Source organism: Protopterus annectens, chromosome 11.part0 (assembly GCF_019279795.1).
Source record: "Protopterus annectens isolate FY-2018-M chromosome 11.part0, PAN1.0, whole genome shotgun sequence".
Classification (NCBI taxonomy): domain Eukaryota; kingdom Metazoa; phylum Chordata; order Ceratodontiformes; family Protopteridae; genus Protopterus; species Protopterus annectens.
Genome location: NC_056745.1, coordinates 1,257,194,451 through 1,257,213,246, shown reverse-complemented (window position 1 = coordinate 1,257,213,246; position 18,796 = coordinate 1,257,194,451). Strand labels below are relative to the sequence as shown.

At 37.6% G+C, this 18,796-nt stretch overlaps 1 protein-coding gene across 1 annotated transcript in view; it reads right to left on the bottom strand.

The window, feature by feature from the left end:
* Positions 1 to 971: 971 nt before the first annotated feature.
* The window catches only part of LOC122815058 (vomeronasal type-2 receptor 1-like), a 246,136-nt gene continuing 228,311 nt past the window's right edge, over positions 972 to 18,796 (bottom strand). Inside the window, exon 7 of the mRNA XM_044087302.1 lies at positions 972 to 1,894. Coding sequence (XP_043943237.1) covers positions 972 to 1,894 — 923 coding nt within the window. The remainder of the gene's footprint in view (positions 1,895 to 18,796) is intronic.

Sequence of the window (18,796 nt, the reverse complement as noted above, 5' to 3'; positions counted from 1 at the left end):
GCTTGATCCTCCAAGTGTGGTTCCCAGACCAAATCTCAAATGAGTTCAGTTCTCTGCATGCTCTTTTCGTTAAATATCTGTTCTAATTCCTTTTCTTGTGTGCTTGCCCTCTCTTCTTTTTCTACATTCATTTTAAAATAGACCAGATCTTTCTCCTTCTTATTAACTACTGATATGTATTGTGATGTGAGCTGTGTTATATCTTTCAAAGGTGGGTGTCCCTTCTCCCATTGAATAGGAAATAGGAAATTCACCCCGGGGATCATGCCAGTTGCCCTGCTAGACAGGTTCAGGGAAGTAAACACTGTGGGAATAGCTAGAGAATTGTTATGGCTAGGCTTGTATAGACCCCAAGGGCCGATAGCCTAGTACTAGCGTATGAACAAGTTTGCTAAATATCATATAACCTAAGCAACGTTACACAAATTATTCAATTCCTGTCCCTTTTTTTAAACAAGAAACATTTTTATTAAACAATCACGACATAAGCGATAATACATTTATATGCATGAAAATAAACCACACCTACACAATCCTAGTTGCAAGCATTTTATATCACAAACCATACTGACACACTCCCAGCTGCAAACATCATACATCACTTATAATCTTCTCAGTCGTTTTCAGTCAAACATTGCATAGCTCATTTAAGTCCCGCCTTCTTTTAAACGTCATTCCTCCTCATACTTCTTTTGATTCTTTTTGCATCCTTCCATAAAGGGTAACAATAACCTCCAGTTTGCAAGTACACTTAACACCCCCCCAACACACATATACATACACGCACAAACACACTTTCTGGACATATGTTGGCAGCATTCTTTTTCTTGTACAGAGAATTATTTTTGACAGTAGTTTTGAATCTAAGTTTATTAACAACATTTCTGTAAACAATACAGCCAGTCATTCATTCAGCAAATCATTCTAACAAGCTGCCAGAAAATGCACTGACTTTTTCTTGCTAAAACACTTCATTTATGTTTCTTATTTCGTTCTGCTCCTTTTCCCATTAGATATTCTCTTGTATTCATATCTGGTCTCAGAAGTATGATGTAACACTTTGGAATGAAAATGCAAGTTAGCACTCCAGCACTAGAAGCCAGAATGGCAAATATTTCCACAGCCACTGTATATTTTCCCTTTGTGCTGAGATAAGCTGGGATAAAAGACAGCCAGACACTAACAAAGACCAGCATGCTAAATGTAATGAACTGGGCCTCATTAAAGGAATCTGGAAGTTTCCGAGCAAGGAATGCAACTATAAAACTGATACTAGCCATAAGTCCCAGGTATCCAAGAACACACCAAAATGCAACTATGGATCCTTCTTTGCATTCGATGATGATCAGTCCAGCTTGGATGGTCATGTTGCATTCTGATACAGGAGGGGACTGGCTTAGCCATATGACAGACAAAACAACCTGAACAAGTGTACTTATAAACACAATAAATGCAGGCAGCTTAAGTCCAACCCATTTTCTCAGATTGCTGTTTGGCTTCGTGGCATTAAAAGCTATGACTACCATAATGGTTTTGGCCAACACACAAGATACAGAGAGAGCAAAAACTATGCCAAAGGCTGCCTGCCTGAGCATACAGGTGATATTTGTGGGCTGTCCAACGAAAATTAATGATGAAAGAAAGCAAACAGAAAGGGACCACAAAAGAATGTAGCTGATCTCACGATTGTTGGCTTTCACAATGGGTGTGTCCCGGTTCTTGATGAAAATGATTAATACTAATAAAGGCATTAAAGAACTAACAGTGCTAATACTAGCTAAAGTTGCACCCAAAGGATCTTTATAGGAGAGATATTCCACGGGCTTTGGATAACATGCATCTCTTTTCTCATTAGACCAGTAGTCAAATGGGCATTTCAAGCACTCATTCATGTCTGCAAGGAAAGGAGAAGAGAGTTTATAATACAATGAATAAACAAGATTAATTGCATGTAATACAATCGGTATAAAATATTACTATTTCTTATACATGGTAGTTGTTTATACAAGATTTTTTTTTCTTGAAAATAAAATAGCTTGACTTTATTCTTGATTAAAACCTTTCTTTCATTAACTATAATTACTGTGTCTCCTTAACAGATGAGTATATAGATTTGTAAAGCAAATAATGGGTGAACATGAAGAATAAAAGTCCCAAACTATCTTCATCCTAAAACTTCTGTTTAGGTTGAGTATTCCTACCAAGGCAATACTAAACAGCCTTGGTATGCTTGCAGTAGAACAGAAAATATTGTCATTTAATTTATTTAGACTCAAGTGAGTAAACAGTCTAGATCCAAGGTCCCTTTTCAGCCACAACCTGAAGCACAAGACAAATACATTAATAGCTTTATTAGTTGACAAGACATTCATAATTTATTTATTTTGTATTTGTTAACCTGGTTGGTCCAGCTGGGTAAGAATTTACCCTTTTTCAGGGAAGACCTGAGGGGAAAAGCCCCAAACAGACATACAAGTAGAGACAAGTTTACAATAATACAGAGCAAAACAATGTCATGAATACAATGGATAAAAAATGAATAAATAAATAAATGTACTCAATGGAATTAAACAAAGCTATATACAAAAATATAATAAGGGTGTAAAAGGAAAAACAACGATAATAAATCAAGAGGAATGCAGTAAGGGAATTAAGGTTATAGGTAATCATTTGAAAATAATATGGCATTATTAGATTAGAGGCAAGAAGAAGAAATTGTGTAAGTGCAGGGGGCCTCCGATCTGAGGAAAAAACTAGTGCAGGAGAAAAAAGAGAAACGTCTATGAAAGAGGCCTCAGATCAGAGGAAGAGATGGTGCAGAAGAAAGTAGTAGAGGAGGGATGTAGTTATCTAGCGGGACGGTGTAGAAGGGAGAGCAGATAGATATAGTGAGTTATAGAAATAGAAAAGGCCTTATAGATCAGACTTATTGGTAATGTGGGAATAGGGAGAGGGAGGGGTTAAGTAGGGTGGTTACAGGTACATATAGAGTTGTTATGGAGATACAGTGTCAGGTCATGTTTGAAGTGAGAAAGGGACGTATGGCTTCGGATTTGGAGTGGAAGATTGCTCCAGATAAGGGAAATAGAATGTTTGTAGAGTATTTTGCCTATGTTCTTATTGGGTCTATAGACTTGTAGTAAGTGTTTATCGTAACTGCACAGGGAATGGGGAGGGGTGTAAACTGCAGATCACTCATTTAGGGGTTAACACTTTACAGCAGACAGTGATAAACTTGATTAAGTTTCTTTATTGGCTATTAAAAGATAAATAACTGTATTATTAAGTAGGAGATTTGTGAAGAAGATTAAAGGCAGCCTCGTGCTGCAAACTAGTTTAGATCATTAATCTTCCAAATGTGTTTTTGTGCTTCTTTAATCTGGTCTCATAACAGATGTGTAATAGTGGAGTAATGAGTTATACATATAATTTTGTCTAGGAAACCATTCCACGAGTCAGAAGAGATTTTTGAGAAGGATCCTTCACTTAAAGCTAGGTTGAAGGAGAGTCTGGTTAACATAGGGGCATCCTGATTATTGTATTTCTTAAAGAGTATGCAGGCCCTCTGAATTTCCTTATTTAGGAGAGGGCAGTAGCTGGAATAAAGTAGTATAAATATTAACAGAAGGGTAGCTAGTGTTTTTTTTAATATAAGGTTGCAGAAGAGACCCTCAGTGACTATAAAGGAAAACAAACTTTTCTTTCTGCTATCTGGATCAGAGATGTTTTATAGGAGGAGTTAAATTCTGTAATGGGCAAGGCATACCTGAGTTTAAGAATTTACATATTTTACCAACTGTTCTGGATTTGCTGGTTGCTGGATTAGAAAATTGTAGGGCATTTTAATTGTAAGTGAGCATTGCCAATGAAGTTTTCAAAATGGATGAGGTAGGTCGGGTTTATTCCAATAATGCATATATTTATTTGTGTGCCATAGAATGCAATAGAGGGTTTCATACTGGTTCAGTGATGAATATGGAAGGGTTTTTATTGAGGCATTGTGGTGTTCCAAAGAGTAGAACTATGCAGAACTACTGGACAGGGCACACTTACCAGATTATTATAATTTTTGAGTAGTCGGTTCTACAACATACTTATTAGATTGAGTCTCGCAGGAAACATGATAGCTGGAGGACAGTAATTTTAGCAAGCCCTATTTCTGCCAAATTGCTCAGCTGAAAACCACTTTCAGCAAACCTGATTTTGCCATTTTCCTCATTGTTCTGTGACTGAGCAGTTAGTATATATAAGTTTGGGGGAGTTTCCCTCCCACATGGGACTGCAAGAAGACCGTATAAAGAGGTTTAGTTTTGATTCACTGAAAGTGGTTCCTGCAGAACAGTTTCACAGAAATGGGAGGCAATGAAACTGCTGTCATTGAGTCCACTTGAATCCATCCTGTAGGCTTGTGACAGACTTACTGGCTTTAAGTACTAGTACATTATCTGCATAAAGAACACAGTTCTGGTCTAGTCTGATGAACTATATGCAGTTATCACAGAGGATTATGGCTAATGTTAATGAGTTACTTCCCGTAGTTATGAATACAGTCACCTACTATGTGACTGTGAGAAAGGCAGTTAACTAAACAGGACTACCGTTTTGCCTCTGAAGAGAGACACTAAAGCCCAGTGGGCTTATCTGGGTAACAAATTTATAAAATAGAAGGGAAATAAAAAGCACATATATAAGATTGAAACACATAATACTAAGCCTTGAAGAAGAGAACAAAGCAATAACATATTTATTTTTCCTGATATAACTTGAAATGTTCTGTTTTGAATCTAACCAGTAAACTACTTAATGATTCCTCATCAAAAATGTATTGATGGGGAAAATGAGGCAGCTGTCCCAACTGTAAGGTGTTAGGGGATACAATCAAAACTGTAGAAGAGCTGCCTACTGATCCATGCAAACAGTCTTTGCATTAGTTTAAGCAGCCCCAATCTTAATTGCAGCCCCTTCAATCAGTGGTGTGATTTGTGCTATAGCGTGTGAGTGGTGATTAGTCCTTGGACCCAACAGTATCTGTAATCATTTAAGAAGCTGCAAATAAGATTGGGACTGCTTGAATGACTTCAAGGACTGCTTGCAATGTTTGTGTGTGTTAGTAGAAAATAAGCTTTTTCAACTGTTTCTTTTACCCACAACTTTGGTGGACTTTTTTGAGTGGGGGAGGGGGTTCAGGAGTGGCCATTAGTAGATCACGCAAGGTCTCCATTGCTACAGCTCAGCATACGCGGATTGAATTTGAAGGAGTAAAGTGTGATAGTCTGAAATGTATGTTAGTAAATAAGGCTGTATTAAGGAGGTGAGGAGGCCTTTTTTCACATTTAGGTAAACTTGATCTATAGATGAATAAACAGCAGTGAGAGTGCTGTACTTGGGATATATGTCATAATGACTTTGTTATAATATATTGTGTGTGTATGTATTCTAATAACTGTTTGCATACTATTTTCATTAAAATGTTTGCTGGGGCAAATCTTTGCATTTGGCCTGTAGTTAGCAGCAGAGATTGAGAGGTGGAATGAGGGTATGTTTTAAAGTCAGTCAGTTGGAAACATGGGTTAGGATTTGCTAAGATATTACTACTAGGTTTAATAAATGATGTGAACAGTAGGTGCTGAGAAGCTATACACGAGAAGTCAGTTTTTGAATGGATTTGTGAGAAATTACTTCAAAATGGAAAGGAGAATGTTATAACAATGAATGCATAGAAATTGAAAGAGTAGGTTGGTGCAAGTTGGGGAATAAAGAGGTTGGTTATGAGGAAGAAGAGATGAAGCTTCTAAGTGTGATAAGTAGTTTACCATCAATCTAAGTGGAGAAAATGGAGTTGTTTACACATTTTTGTTCTAGATCTTTGATAGTTTTCCAGAAAAAAATTGTGACTAAAGTGGATAAATGTATATCTTTAGCTGCAATAGTATTTACTCTATTTGAAACCCTGAACCGTTGATAGAGTTTATATTTAAGACAGCTGAATCCTTCTTACAGGCTAACCAAACATTGTGCCTATTTTTCAGCTGCTTCTTTATATTTTGTATTAATTAAGAGCATTGATTAGTCTTGACTCCTGTAAGTTCTTAATGAGAAACGCCTGTCATGGATAGGTGGTAATTTAATGTAGAATGTGGAAAGAGTGATTACAGGGCATAGTTACTCTGACATTGTCAGCCTAGCTATCTGGAATGTTGTAAATAATTAAATGTCATTTGTGAATATTAATATGATTTATATAGAAATGTAACAAAAGGAGATACTGCCAGCCCAGCTATCTGGAATTTTGTAAATGGTTATGTTTCATTTGTGAATATCAGCAGGATGCAGTTGCTTGTGTTACCACTCTATTAGAACTGTATGTTGTCCATATATCAAGCTGCTGGTACAGAAGTGTGTGTAAAGTACTGAGCTTAAGGATGTGTCCACTGTGGACTCTACTGGGAAAGAACAGAAATGTATATAAACTATTCTACCTGTGTAAATGTATATGTTTTAACAGTTGAAACTAGAACATAGAAGGTTAACTGGCAAAACTTCAGGAAAATAGGTTAAATTAAATTGTGTTATAACCACATAATAAAAGAGATGTTATCTTTCAGTTTTAGTGGAGTAGCTGATACAATGTCTACAACTAGTAGTTTTTTGCATTGTCTTTACATGTAGGAGAATGTAAATTATTTTACGACTTCCACCATTTGACAAAAGATCTAAGAAGGTCCTTGTTTATGTATTTTCACAGGGAGATGTTAAATGCTGGTAGTTTCTAACAATGGGGGTTTAGCTTGGGAGCGAAGGTCAGGTGACTCAAAGTGATGTCATGCTGCCAGCTACCCCAGCAGTAATATTTGATATTAATTTAAGAAGTCTCTGAGTGAGACTGTGCATTTTGTATTTAACCTGACAAGATCTACGTCTGCACTTACCTTGCTGTTTAAGTTACTAGGGTACAGTAATTTATTTTCGATTCAGTAAGGAATATAGTAAAGATTAGTTGAGATTACAGAGTAAGATTAGACACGCTTTTTTAAGGTCGTTAAAGTAGCTGATAAGGAGTGGCTGGTGGCAGTCAGAATTGCCTTATAGTCTGGGCAGAAGGGGGCATAGATAGTATACCTGTGCCAGCCTTTCCCAGGTGTGTGTGTGTGTGTGTGTGTGTGTGTGTGTATATATAAATCAAATCTCAGTGTGTATGTGTCAGCTACTTCAGCAGGGACATGAAGCACTGGCGGACTGAGGGAGTGCTGGAGGTCTGGGTTTGGCCACTCAGCTGAGATTTCAACCCTGTAGCTGTGCCAGTGGGGAGTCTTATTGGGGATCTGGAGAAAGATGGAGAAACCAACTCCAGACTGACTGTGGTTTCTGTGTGCTCTAAAGGGAAATTGCACTTTACTGTGTGTATACTTGTCACCCTCCCAGTGTGTACATCCCCCACTGTTGCCAGTGGTGAGGATTGAAGCTTCTTCATTACTGGGGCAGTGCTGAGGTGTCACAGTTGTATCTATCTATCTATCTATCTATCTATCTATCTATCTATCTATCTATCTATCTATCTGTCTATCTATCTCTCTATTACAAATTCTGAATATTTTTGCAATGTAAGTGGGATTGGATTGGGAGAGAGTGTGTGTGTGTGTGTGTTATAGTAAGAGTGTATTGTTTGTACAGTAAAAGTAGATGTTTTGTTGAGCATGTGTGTCTGAGTGTCTTGTGTAGTATTACTGTTAGGGAAAGGAGTTTCATAAATTAATGAGAAGGGCTAGGGTTAGCACATGAGTAAGGTGAAGTGGGGGCATTTATACTGGGGTGGGAATCTATGGATATTAGTAACATAATACTTGAGCTAGCCTAATGATGTTGTGCATAAACAGTTCAATTTTGTGCTAGGCATGATTTTAGAGAAAATTTGAATTGCATTTAGGATGAGGTTTATCTGATGGTAATTGGAACAAAGTTCCACGCTTCTGATACCTATACCACATACAAGTTTAGCCACCAACTTCTATCACCTGGTTATAACTTTTTAAACCGATAATAGAACTGTTTTTATGGCAGAGGGACCCAAAGCTAAACATCAGCTGTTGCCAAAGATCTTTCCTCATTTCCTGGGTATACCAATCCTACCTAATTTTCCAATGATCAGGGCCATTGATTAGACTGAGCTACCCTTAGGCAGCATCGCACAGCTTTTGAGGAGTGTTTTTCTGTTACTAAGTTCTCAACTACTGAGTGTACCACTTGTATTCTAAGGAAGGCTATACAGTGAGTATTGCTGACATATTGTCCCACCACTGTGGTAAGTCAGCTACAGCTGTGTCTGCCTATGGACAATGCTCCTTGTGCATCCCTGGCTTCAACCAGGAGGAACAACCAAATACATACACTCCCAGGATAGGCATGTGCATCTTCCCTGCCTACACCATCAAGTATCTGACTGAGCCTCGGTTTAAATTCAGATCACCTGGACAGTAGTCAGAGCTCTATCCCTCTATACCATTGGTGGAAGCTTTAGCACTAATAAACCTGAGGAAATCAAATAGTCAGATTTTTTCTGGAAAATCACCAGAATTGGTCAAAAGGATTGCCTGGAAAATCAGACTGAGAAATAGAACTTGGGACAAATGGAGAACTACCGGAAAACCAACACACCATCAAATCCTTAAACAGATTAGAAATGCTACCAAGAAATCTATACTCCTTGACAAGAAAAAATCTTAGCTTCACCTCCAGCATAAACATCAGTACAATTCCCAAGAGTTTTGGTCAGGTATTAATAAACTGGTACAACCAGGCCACTCCAAAACACCTACTCCATCAGGTACCTCCCATAGCAATCCTAAGCATATTGCAGACACCTTTAATAACTTCTTTACTGAAACTGTTCACTCTTTAGCCAGCTCACTACCCCTTGCTGTAAATACTAGCCCGACTCCCACTACAATTACCTCTCTCCCCTTATTTCATCTACAACCAGTACCCACTTCCCTCATTTGCCGTCTCCTTGGAAAACTTAAACCATGCACCCCCTCTGCTGATCTGCTACCTGCTGAATATCTACAAATTGCAGCTAAAGCAATAGCATATCCTATCTCATTCTAATAAATAGAACAATCATTGAAGGCACCATCCCATCAGTTTGGAAAATCTCCCATATCATCCCTCTTCATAAGGGCAGTAACTCTACTGAACTCTCTATCGCCCAATAGCTTTACTCTCCCCTCTAGCAAAAATCATGGAGAAATGCATCCAACACCTACTACAAAATAACGTACTAGCAAACTGTCATGGTTTTAGGCCATTCCATAGCACCACCACTGCCCTCTTATCCTTTTCAGACTGTCTCAACAAACATTGCAATAATAATACTATTTCTTCTGCTCTCTTTATAGACCTCTCAAAAGCCTTTGATATGGTAAACCACCAGGGACTTCTGAGTATACTTAAGTCCCTCTCACTTGATACTCAGGCACTAAAATAGTTCATCTCCTATTTAGAAAACAGAAAACAAGCAGTACTTTGGGAGAATAACCTATCCACCCTTATTCCTGTTACCTTGGGCGAATAACCTATCCACCCTTATTCCTGTTACCTTGGGCATCCCTCAAGGCTCCATCTTGGGCCCACTCCTGTTTTAACTCTTTATCAATGATCTAAACATGAATACTCCACAAACCACCTACATGTAATATGCAGATGATGCAACATTAATTTTCTGCACTTCATCCATATCTGAACTGCAGTCCCTCACCCAAGCAACATTTAATATAGTTGAAAATTGGTTCCTCCAATGCTGCCTCCTCCTAAACCCCCAAAAAACCAAACTACTGCTCTTTACTCCTACACAAAACTCCTCCCCCCTCCACCTCACAATAACATCAAACAATGGCACTGTCATATCTCCTGACCCTACCACCAAACTCTTAGGGGTAACTATAGATGACAACCTCACCTTTGATACCCATATCAATACTACAATAAAGTCAGTGAACAGAAAACGAGGCTCCCTCTATATGCTAAAACAGTTTCTTAGTCCAAAAGCTAGAACTACTGTTGCCCATACCCATCTTATCTCTACCCTCTTCTACACCTTTCCCAGTTATTCCAACCTATCGAAAAAACCTCAACAAGCTTAATACCTCCTACAATAACATTGCCAGATTTGCCACTGGATCCCCATTTAGAACCCACCACTATCCTAATCTCAAACAGCTAGGATGGCTGGAACTACCTAATCAGCTTCTCTTTCACCAACTTATTACCGCCCATAAGACCCTTCATCATCCTAGCAATACTCCTATACTAACTACCCTCATCACCCCCTACAATAATCTTAAGACCCTCCGCTCATCAAAGAAACTTCTAGAATCCACTCCAAAATCCAATAACAGGGCTGGGGAATCTCTGTTCTCCAACATTGTAGGGAAAACCTGAAACCAGCTCCCTAGTGAACTAACCTCCCTCTCCTCTACATCACTTTTCAAAAAGCAACTTAAAACATACCTCAAGACTCGCTGGCTTTGCCCTTGCACCAACCCAGACTAAAAAGCTGCTGCCTACCTTCACTGTTCATAGTACTACTGCACTGCCAGTACCTCTCTTTAACCTTACAGCTTATGTGCAGTTAGCTAACTAACTCTGTACTTACTGAGCCTTTCTATATAACCAAGTCAGAGTTGTAACCTTCTCTCTCAGCTGTTAACACTATGTATGAGTCATCAACATCTGTATCATCGTAATCCTGCTGTATCAGATTAATCTTGCTCTTATATCAATTTCATCCTAATCTTAACTACACCACCAAATAATTGCATCTTAAACTGCTTGCTCATCACTCTATATACATACTTCCAGCTAATGTATATTTTCTTTCCTTTTTAATTGATGTTAAGTACCTGATCTCTAAGTCTATGCTTTTAATGTTCTTTAGTCTTATAGGGATACTCTACAAGTTGTTTACAATTATGTTCTAGTATTACAAATATATTGTTCTTATGTTATGTTTATGTTTTTTCATCTATGTTGGAGCTTTTCTCCCCGGGCCTCCACTGAAAATGGACATATATCCAGTTGAACTAGCCCAGTCAACAAATGTAAAATAAAATAAATAAAATAAAATTATAAAATTACATAGTGAGAGGAAAATGAAAAACTACATGTATTGCTTGGATACTTTATTGCATGTCTAATAAATGTTTCCATTTTGGGAATATTCTACACTTGATTAATAGCTTGCAATAAATAATCTAAACATACATCTCCAAGGTAAGTCATATATGTCTGTGTATGTGTGTGTGTTTATATATATATATATATATATATATATATATATATATATATATATCTTGAGAGAGAGAGAGACATACACAAACACACACATACACTCATATATATATATATAATTTATTTGCCATTTGTTGACTGGGAAAGTCTGACTAAGCTACAGGCAGGCATGTTTCAGCGGAGGGCAGGAGAGAAAAGCTCCACAGAAGAAGAAACAAGGTTACATAAATAGCATTAATGAGAACAATACAGAGAGAGTAGAGTATGGGGGGGTCTATATTATAAGATCGACATTTGAAAACATCAAACAACATATGGTCGATGTCTTCAAACATCGACCTTATAAAAAGACAAAAAAAGAAAAAAGTACCCTAATGGGTTTAAGCGGGGGGAAGCCCCCCTGCAACCCCCACGTGGGGGGCTGCGCCCACCACACCCCCCCGCTACTTATATATACCAACTCCAAATCCGCCCTGCATTGCAGTAAATGGAAATCTCCCCTTACGGAGATTTCCATTTACATGCTCGAGATTCTGAGCGTTTGATATTCTTGTGTCGACAATGTCAGATCCGAGTATGGTCCTCAAGTAGGTTACACAAGTATATCAGCAGAAGTAAATGCACACCTATAGCCATATATATATATATATATATATATATATATATATATATATATATATATATATACACACATACAGCTATAGGTAGGGTGAATTCTATATAACTGTAGGGATGATTAAAAGTTAATAGATTGTGTTTTGGCTAGGTTTATCTTATAACTGAAAAGCTGCTCATACTGAGATGCTGTGAACTCATTCCAAGTTGTAGTATATTTATTTTATTTATTTATTTTACATTTGATTACCGGGAAAGTCCGATTGGTATAAGACCCATTTTCAGTGGAGGCCAAGGGAGAAAAGCTCCACATATAGAGATAATACAAAACCTGTACAAGAAATTATACAAAACATATTCAAGACATACAATACATCAGAAATTACATTCTATGCTATTATAGCTGACATTTGTATTATACAATCATCCGATATAATTGTAGTTTCTCAAAGTAAGCTGAGGAAGGTTTTGTAGGGAGGAAATTGGATAGAAAAGGATGTGGTTAGAGATTATCTAGACATGAGAGAGAGCATAGATTATAAAGTGGTTAGGGAAGATAAAAAAGTATGACCAGGAGCTATTAAAACTAGTTAGCCTGGAGTAGTACAGGAACAAAGCCTGGCATTAAAATAATTTTTAAGAATCTTTTTGAATTGGTTGGTATTTGTGTTGGTTCTGATGCCGTGAGGTAGTGAATTCTACCTTGTTGTTACATGATGAGAAAATTGGGAGTCCCCTGCAATATTAGTGGATTTGTACACTTGTAGTAGAGATTTATTTGTTGAGAGAGGGCATCAATTTGTGGTATGGGGCTGGAGAATATTTAGAAAGAAAGGTTTTTTTTCAGGTTGGCGTACTATTTTGTATGCTGAGGTTAATTGTTTATAGGATAGAACTTGTGGGAGTTCTAACCAGAAGAGTTTTCTTAAAGCGTCACTGTGGTGGGTATGATGTGGGCAGTCAATTACAAATTTAGCTGTTTTATTGTAGCATGTTTCAAGTTTAATTAAATCTGTCTTTTTAAGGTTGGTGAGAAATGGAGGAGCAGAATATGAAGTGTTGATAGAAGATGGGTTCTGGCAATGGTAGCCCTAGAGGTGTTAGTTAGATACTTTTTATTTCTGTAAAGAGTACCCATTTTTTTGTGAACTTTCTTAATTGTTTATGCTATATGTAGGTCAAATCTTAGGTTGTTATCTATTAATCCTCCTAGTAGTTTTGTTTGTAAATTGGTATTAATTTTAGTATTATTCCTAGCTGTGATGTAGAAGGTGCTGGGGTGAGAGGATCTTATGGGCTTGAATGTCATGAGTTTTGTTTTATTGGGGTTGAGTATGAGCTAATGGTTAGAGAGCCATAACTTGCTATCTGAGAATGATTTTTGGGTCATATCATGGAGATGTTGCAGGTTATTAGCAGCACATATAAGTGTTGTGTCATCTGCTTATTTGATAGTTGAAGTTAGTAGGTTAGCACTACGGAGGTTATTTGTAAAAATAGTGAGGAGTAGAGGCCCAAGAACTAAGCCTTGAGGTGCTCCTAGTATGACTAAAAGAGGGGGGATAGGACATTAAGCCATTTTACAGATTGTTGGTGCTCCTGTAAATGGCTTCGGAACCATTGAAATGCAGAGGGGCTTATTTTGGAGAGTGTACTTAATAGTTTGGGTTGGAAGACCATATCAAAGGCCTTGGATATGTCTAGAAAGTTGCAGAGACTATTTTACCATTGTTTCTGATTTGGTTGATGGTATTGGTGAAACTGAGGAGTGCAGTTGACATGTTGCTAGCATGTTGTTGAAGGTAAGATAATGAATCAGTTGGGAGTGGATACATCTTTTGAGGAGTTTAGATAGTGGAGAGAGAATGGCGATCGGTCTGTAGTTGGTCAGCTCTGTGGAATTTCCACCTTTGTGTAAGGGGATAATGTGTGCAATTTTCCATGTTGCTGGAATATATTGTTCTGCTATGGACCTGTTAATAAGGATCAAGACTGGATAAAATATGGCTTTAGCTGCTAGTTTTAAATATTTGGCTGGTAACTTGTCAGCTGCTATTGAAGAGGGTTTGAGTTTTTTTAGTTGTTTCTTAATGGTAGCTGTAGGAACAGGTTGAAAGGAGAAGGAGTTATAGTTAATATTGAGAGTTTTGGAGGCTACTGATGGTTCTATGGAATTAATTTTAATTAGAGATGGTACACTTTCAGTGAAGTATTTATTGAATTCTTCTGCAATGGTGGTAGGAGAGTTTGGTAAGTTGAGGGAAGGGGTAGTGGAATGTCCTGGGTGGAGAATGGCATTTATGGTATTCCAAAATTTTGGGGGGGGGGTATGCTGGTGTTTGTGTTGCAGGTTATAGTAGAAGTTCTTTTTATCTAGGTTGATTTGGTGTTTAGCCTTGTTTCTAATTTGCTGGAATAGGATGCGGTTGATTTGGGTTTTGCAGGTGATCATATTTGCCAAGCTTTGCCTTTTTTCCTAAGGAGCATTCTGTTGCTGTTAGCTAGCCATGGTGTGTATGTGGCCTTAATATGAATTGACCTGGGGGTGCCAATTTGTTTAGAATTTCAAGGAAGGTACTGTTGAAATAATCTACTGCAGCATCAAGAGGCAGGTTTTTTAGTAGAGACCAGTTACATGTTTTAGGATATTGATTATGTCCTGGGGATTAAAGTTTTTTTTTTTTTTTTTTTTTTGTGGATTTGGTGGAAAGTGGTGAGCTTGACAGTATTGATGTTTTTTCTCAATAGATAGGTTGGCATGTGGTCACTAAGGGTAAGCGGCCACTAATCTGATAATTCTGAGGTTTGTTGGTTAGTGTCCAGTCTAGTATAGATTGATGGTTGGAGTTTTTATCTATCCATGTAGGAGCTTGAATGAGTTGTGTGAAGCCATAAAGGTTGATGTGATTGATAAGGTTATGTGAATTATGTATGAATTACAAGTTGTCCAAGTCACCCATAATGATAGTTTCTTGAGTTATGGAATTTGATATAGACTGGATGATGTGCTCTATAGCAGAGATGATTTTTCTGGGTGTGACATAGGTAGCTATAATGGATATGAATTTGTTTTGGTTAAGTTGAAGTTTAGTAGGTGGGATTTCTTTATTTTTGAGGTTATCTATGTTTAGGCTTTGTGGTAAAAGTGTGAGGCTGCTCTTAAGTAAGATGGCTACCTCTCCACCTCTTTTTACCTTCCTGTCTGCTCTAATAATGTTGTAACCAGGTGGTGTAATTTCATTGTCTGTAATGTGTGCTTTTTAACTAGGTTTGCATTAAAACAGTAATATTGGGGCTATAATGGGATAGGATGGCGTGTGATTCTTGAACATTGTTGACTATGCTTCACAGGTTTAGATTTAGGATTAGTATTTTGGAGCCTTTTCATGATAGATTGGTCATATCTTATACTTGAGCGGGTGGTGAGAAGGTATTCTGGGAGCCTGGGTTTGGGTGAATGTCTCCACTTATAATAAGTTTGGTAGTTATGGTTACTAGTATTTGGAAGAATGTTGATATATGCTTATGAAACTTAAAAGGGGTATTTCTTTTGGGTTTGGTTTAATATGGTATAGTCTGTATGAGGTGTGATGGAGTTCTGTTATATTTAAGATGGATGGAGATATTAAGATGGAGTAGTCAGTTAGGTGTGGAGAAAAGGTAGACATAGTTTTGTGAAAAGTGTGAGGGGAGACTATTTGTAAATGGTATTTTGTTAAGTGAGTAGCAGCTGTTAGCAGAGCTAATAAGCTAATAATTTGCAAAGTATTGATAGCATTTTGTAATGGGTAAAGGGTAGGGATTGGTTATAGGTTAACATATGTGTGGTAATAGATGGGTATTGTCAAGGTTAGTGTGGAAATGCGAGATATTGTATAATTGGAAATTGTATAGGTTGTGATTAGTAGATAAGTGGGAGTGGTTAGGTTTAGAATAAATTCGAGTGATCTGGGGATGGGAGGGGAATGGGGGCAGGGTAGGAGAGCATAGTGAAGCTTGAGCATAGTGGGGGCAGAATGGAGTGGCCAGAGCCAAGTTCTACGACTGCACAGTGAGGAACAACCAGTCAGACTACCAGGTACTGTGGAAAGTATCTATGCAGCTGACAATTTTGTAGAGTAGGAATTCTTAGATAAATAGAAACCTTATGCCAGGAGTGAGTATAGAGTGGGAAAAAATATAGGCAAGTGTAATGGGGAAGGAGAAGACTGAGTGAAACAATGATTCCAAACTAGAAAGTACTGGGTTTAGAGGGATCTCTGGCATGGTTAGGGTGGGGGTTACCAGTAGTGTGCACTCCCTGAATACATTCTAATGAAATTTGCAATCACAGAAGTTTTAAAGCATTAATGTACACTGTGATGTTGCCTTTAATTTTAAATAAACCGGCCATGGACTTTTGCAGATGCAGCTTGCTGGTAGAGAACTGCTACAGGGATGCCTGACAGTGTTTGTTTTAGCTGTGAACTGTAAATGGAAAGAGAAAAAAAAGATTAGGAAAAGCTGACAGGGGGAGTGCTAGTGGAGGTAGGACTGTCTTTATAACTGATGAAATATAAGAAAGAAGTGGAAGGGAAATAGGTAACACAGCCTAATAACACTAGAGTTACTGAGTTAAATTAAAAACCCTATGCAGTACTTTGACACTAAAATATGTTCAAATACAACCATCTAGCCATACATGCAGTGCTCAGCCAAGATTAATATACAATATCCAGCTTGGCCTGGGTGAGCTGTCACTGTACCTTTGGACAGTCTAACTAAAACAGAATCTATAGTGCTATGTATTACTACACTGTAGCTGCTGAGTGTCTGCAAACTATAAGGAATTACATTATATTACATCTCAGTTTAAGCATATAGTGAGCAGTTAAATTAGTTAAATATGAGCAGATTGTCAGCAAACAAGGAAAACCTGACTTCTTCCTCGGCCACTAGGTATCCCTGTAGAAGCCTTCTTAGTCATTTTGGTAGTTCCAGTTAATTAACAGAAATTTACAGGAAGGTGAGTTTCTCAATCTTGTCCCTTTTTTAATTGAAAATGTTCTGAGAGGCCCCATTGAATAGTCTTGGCTTTTAAACTTTAGTAGATACTCAGCAGAATTACTATAAATAGCTCTGGAGGACCAAAGCATTCCAAGACTCTGAAAGGGAATGCCCAACCCACCCACACAAATGCTTTCTTGGCATCTAGACTAGTTATCTGTAAGGGCTATCAGTAAGTCTGATATCCTGAATTACCAGCAGAGTTTTAATGTTATTACAAAAGTATCTGGTGAATGAGTATAAAACAACATAGGTTCAGATGAGTAAGAGCTGATAACAAATGAGCTAATCTAGCACTCAGAAGTGATCTAAATACCTTGTAATCCAATTTAAGCACATATACTGTCCTAAAGAATATCATCTGTGTCATGTCTTTTTTGCATGTTGGAATGACAAAAAATGTTGCTGCTTTCCAGAAACTAGTAGAAGGTGATTCTCATTTCAGTGCTCTATTTAAAAGTATAGAAAGCTTGTCTTGAAGTATGTCACCAACAGCTCATAAAGTTACAGTGGAAAACCACTGGGTCCTCCAGGAGTACCTCTGAGTTCTTTTGTACAGATGATGTAAGTTTTCCTATTTCTTCTAATGACAGCAATAAATGACACATTCCTAATATGAAGACCACCAAAGAAGAAGAAAGGCTTCAGCAGTATCTAGAGGTTTGTTGAATAATCTGCTGACTACTCTTACCTGCGTTCTTGTACCATAAGACTAAAGACCATTGTACTGTTGGGAAATAGTCAAGGAATTTTAGCGGAAGACCTCTTCTTTTAAAGTTTGACTTTTTATATAGTATCTTTTGAAGTTCTGCTTTCATCTTATTGATCTCCACCTGTATTCAGTCCTCTCCCATCTACAAATCTGAAACCCCTGTATTTATAACAGCTAATCATACAAAAAGGAAAAGTCCTCCTGACTTTGCCCAGGCATCCCTAGTTTTGTTGTCTAGCCCTATTAGGTAGGGTAAGTCCTTCAACCCACTTGGTTGGCTGCCCACAGTCATTAAACTGCACTTATTTGTTTAACATTTGTTTACTGGGAATGTCCAACATGGAACGAAGCCAGTTTTCATCAGAGGCCCTAGGAGAAACACTATAGATGCATGTCTTTGTAAAGTGGGAAGAAACTGGATCACCTAGAGAAAACCCACACAAATGCAGGGAGGACATGCAGACACCACACAGAAGGCACCCCAGCTGAGATTTGAACCGGAGAACAACTCCTAGTCTTTTTTCCCTTATGCTGGACCATATTAAATCCTTTAATTTCACTGAAAATTGTATTAAACCCTAATTGCTCTAGTAACATGTTTATATATATATATATATATATATATATATATATATATATATATTTTTTTTTTTTTTTTTTGCTATAATTTCATTGATTTGAGAGGCATGCTCCAGAATTACCACTGGAAAAGTTTCCAGTCTTTTAGTTATGCAAGAGTGTTTCTTGGATACAATAACTTTATTTATTCTAGAAAATTCTTGATACTTCTGGAGGGAATAAGTACAACTCCTATTCTTTTGTCCCTTATGCTGGAGCAAATTAACTATGCCATAAATCTACAAAAGGGTAAAAAAATCTGCATATTTTATAACTTGTAAATCTGAGTCCTGACTGGACCTCATCTAGTGACATCACAAGATTTCAGTCCTCCATTAGCAGCATAATCTCTCCCTGAAAAGTGAAGACTTCTCATATCATTTACCTTGAGGAGTGCATATACTAGATAATATAAATAGGGCTGTAAACAACCCTTGCTCACTGTTTTATCTTCTCTGCCTAACTGTATGATAATATTGTACTAAAGGAAGACATATCTGTTATTAATAAAACTACTTGCCT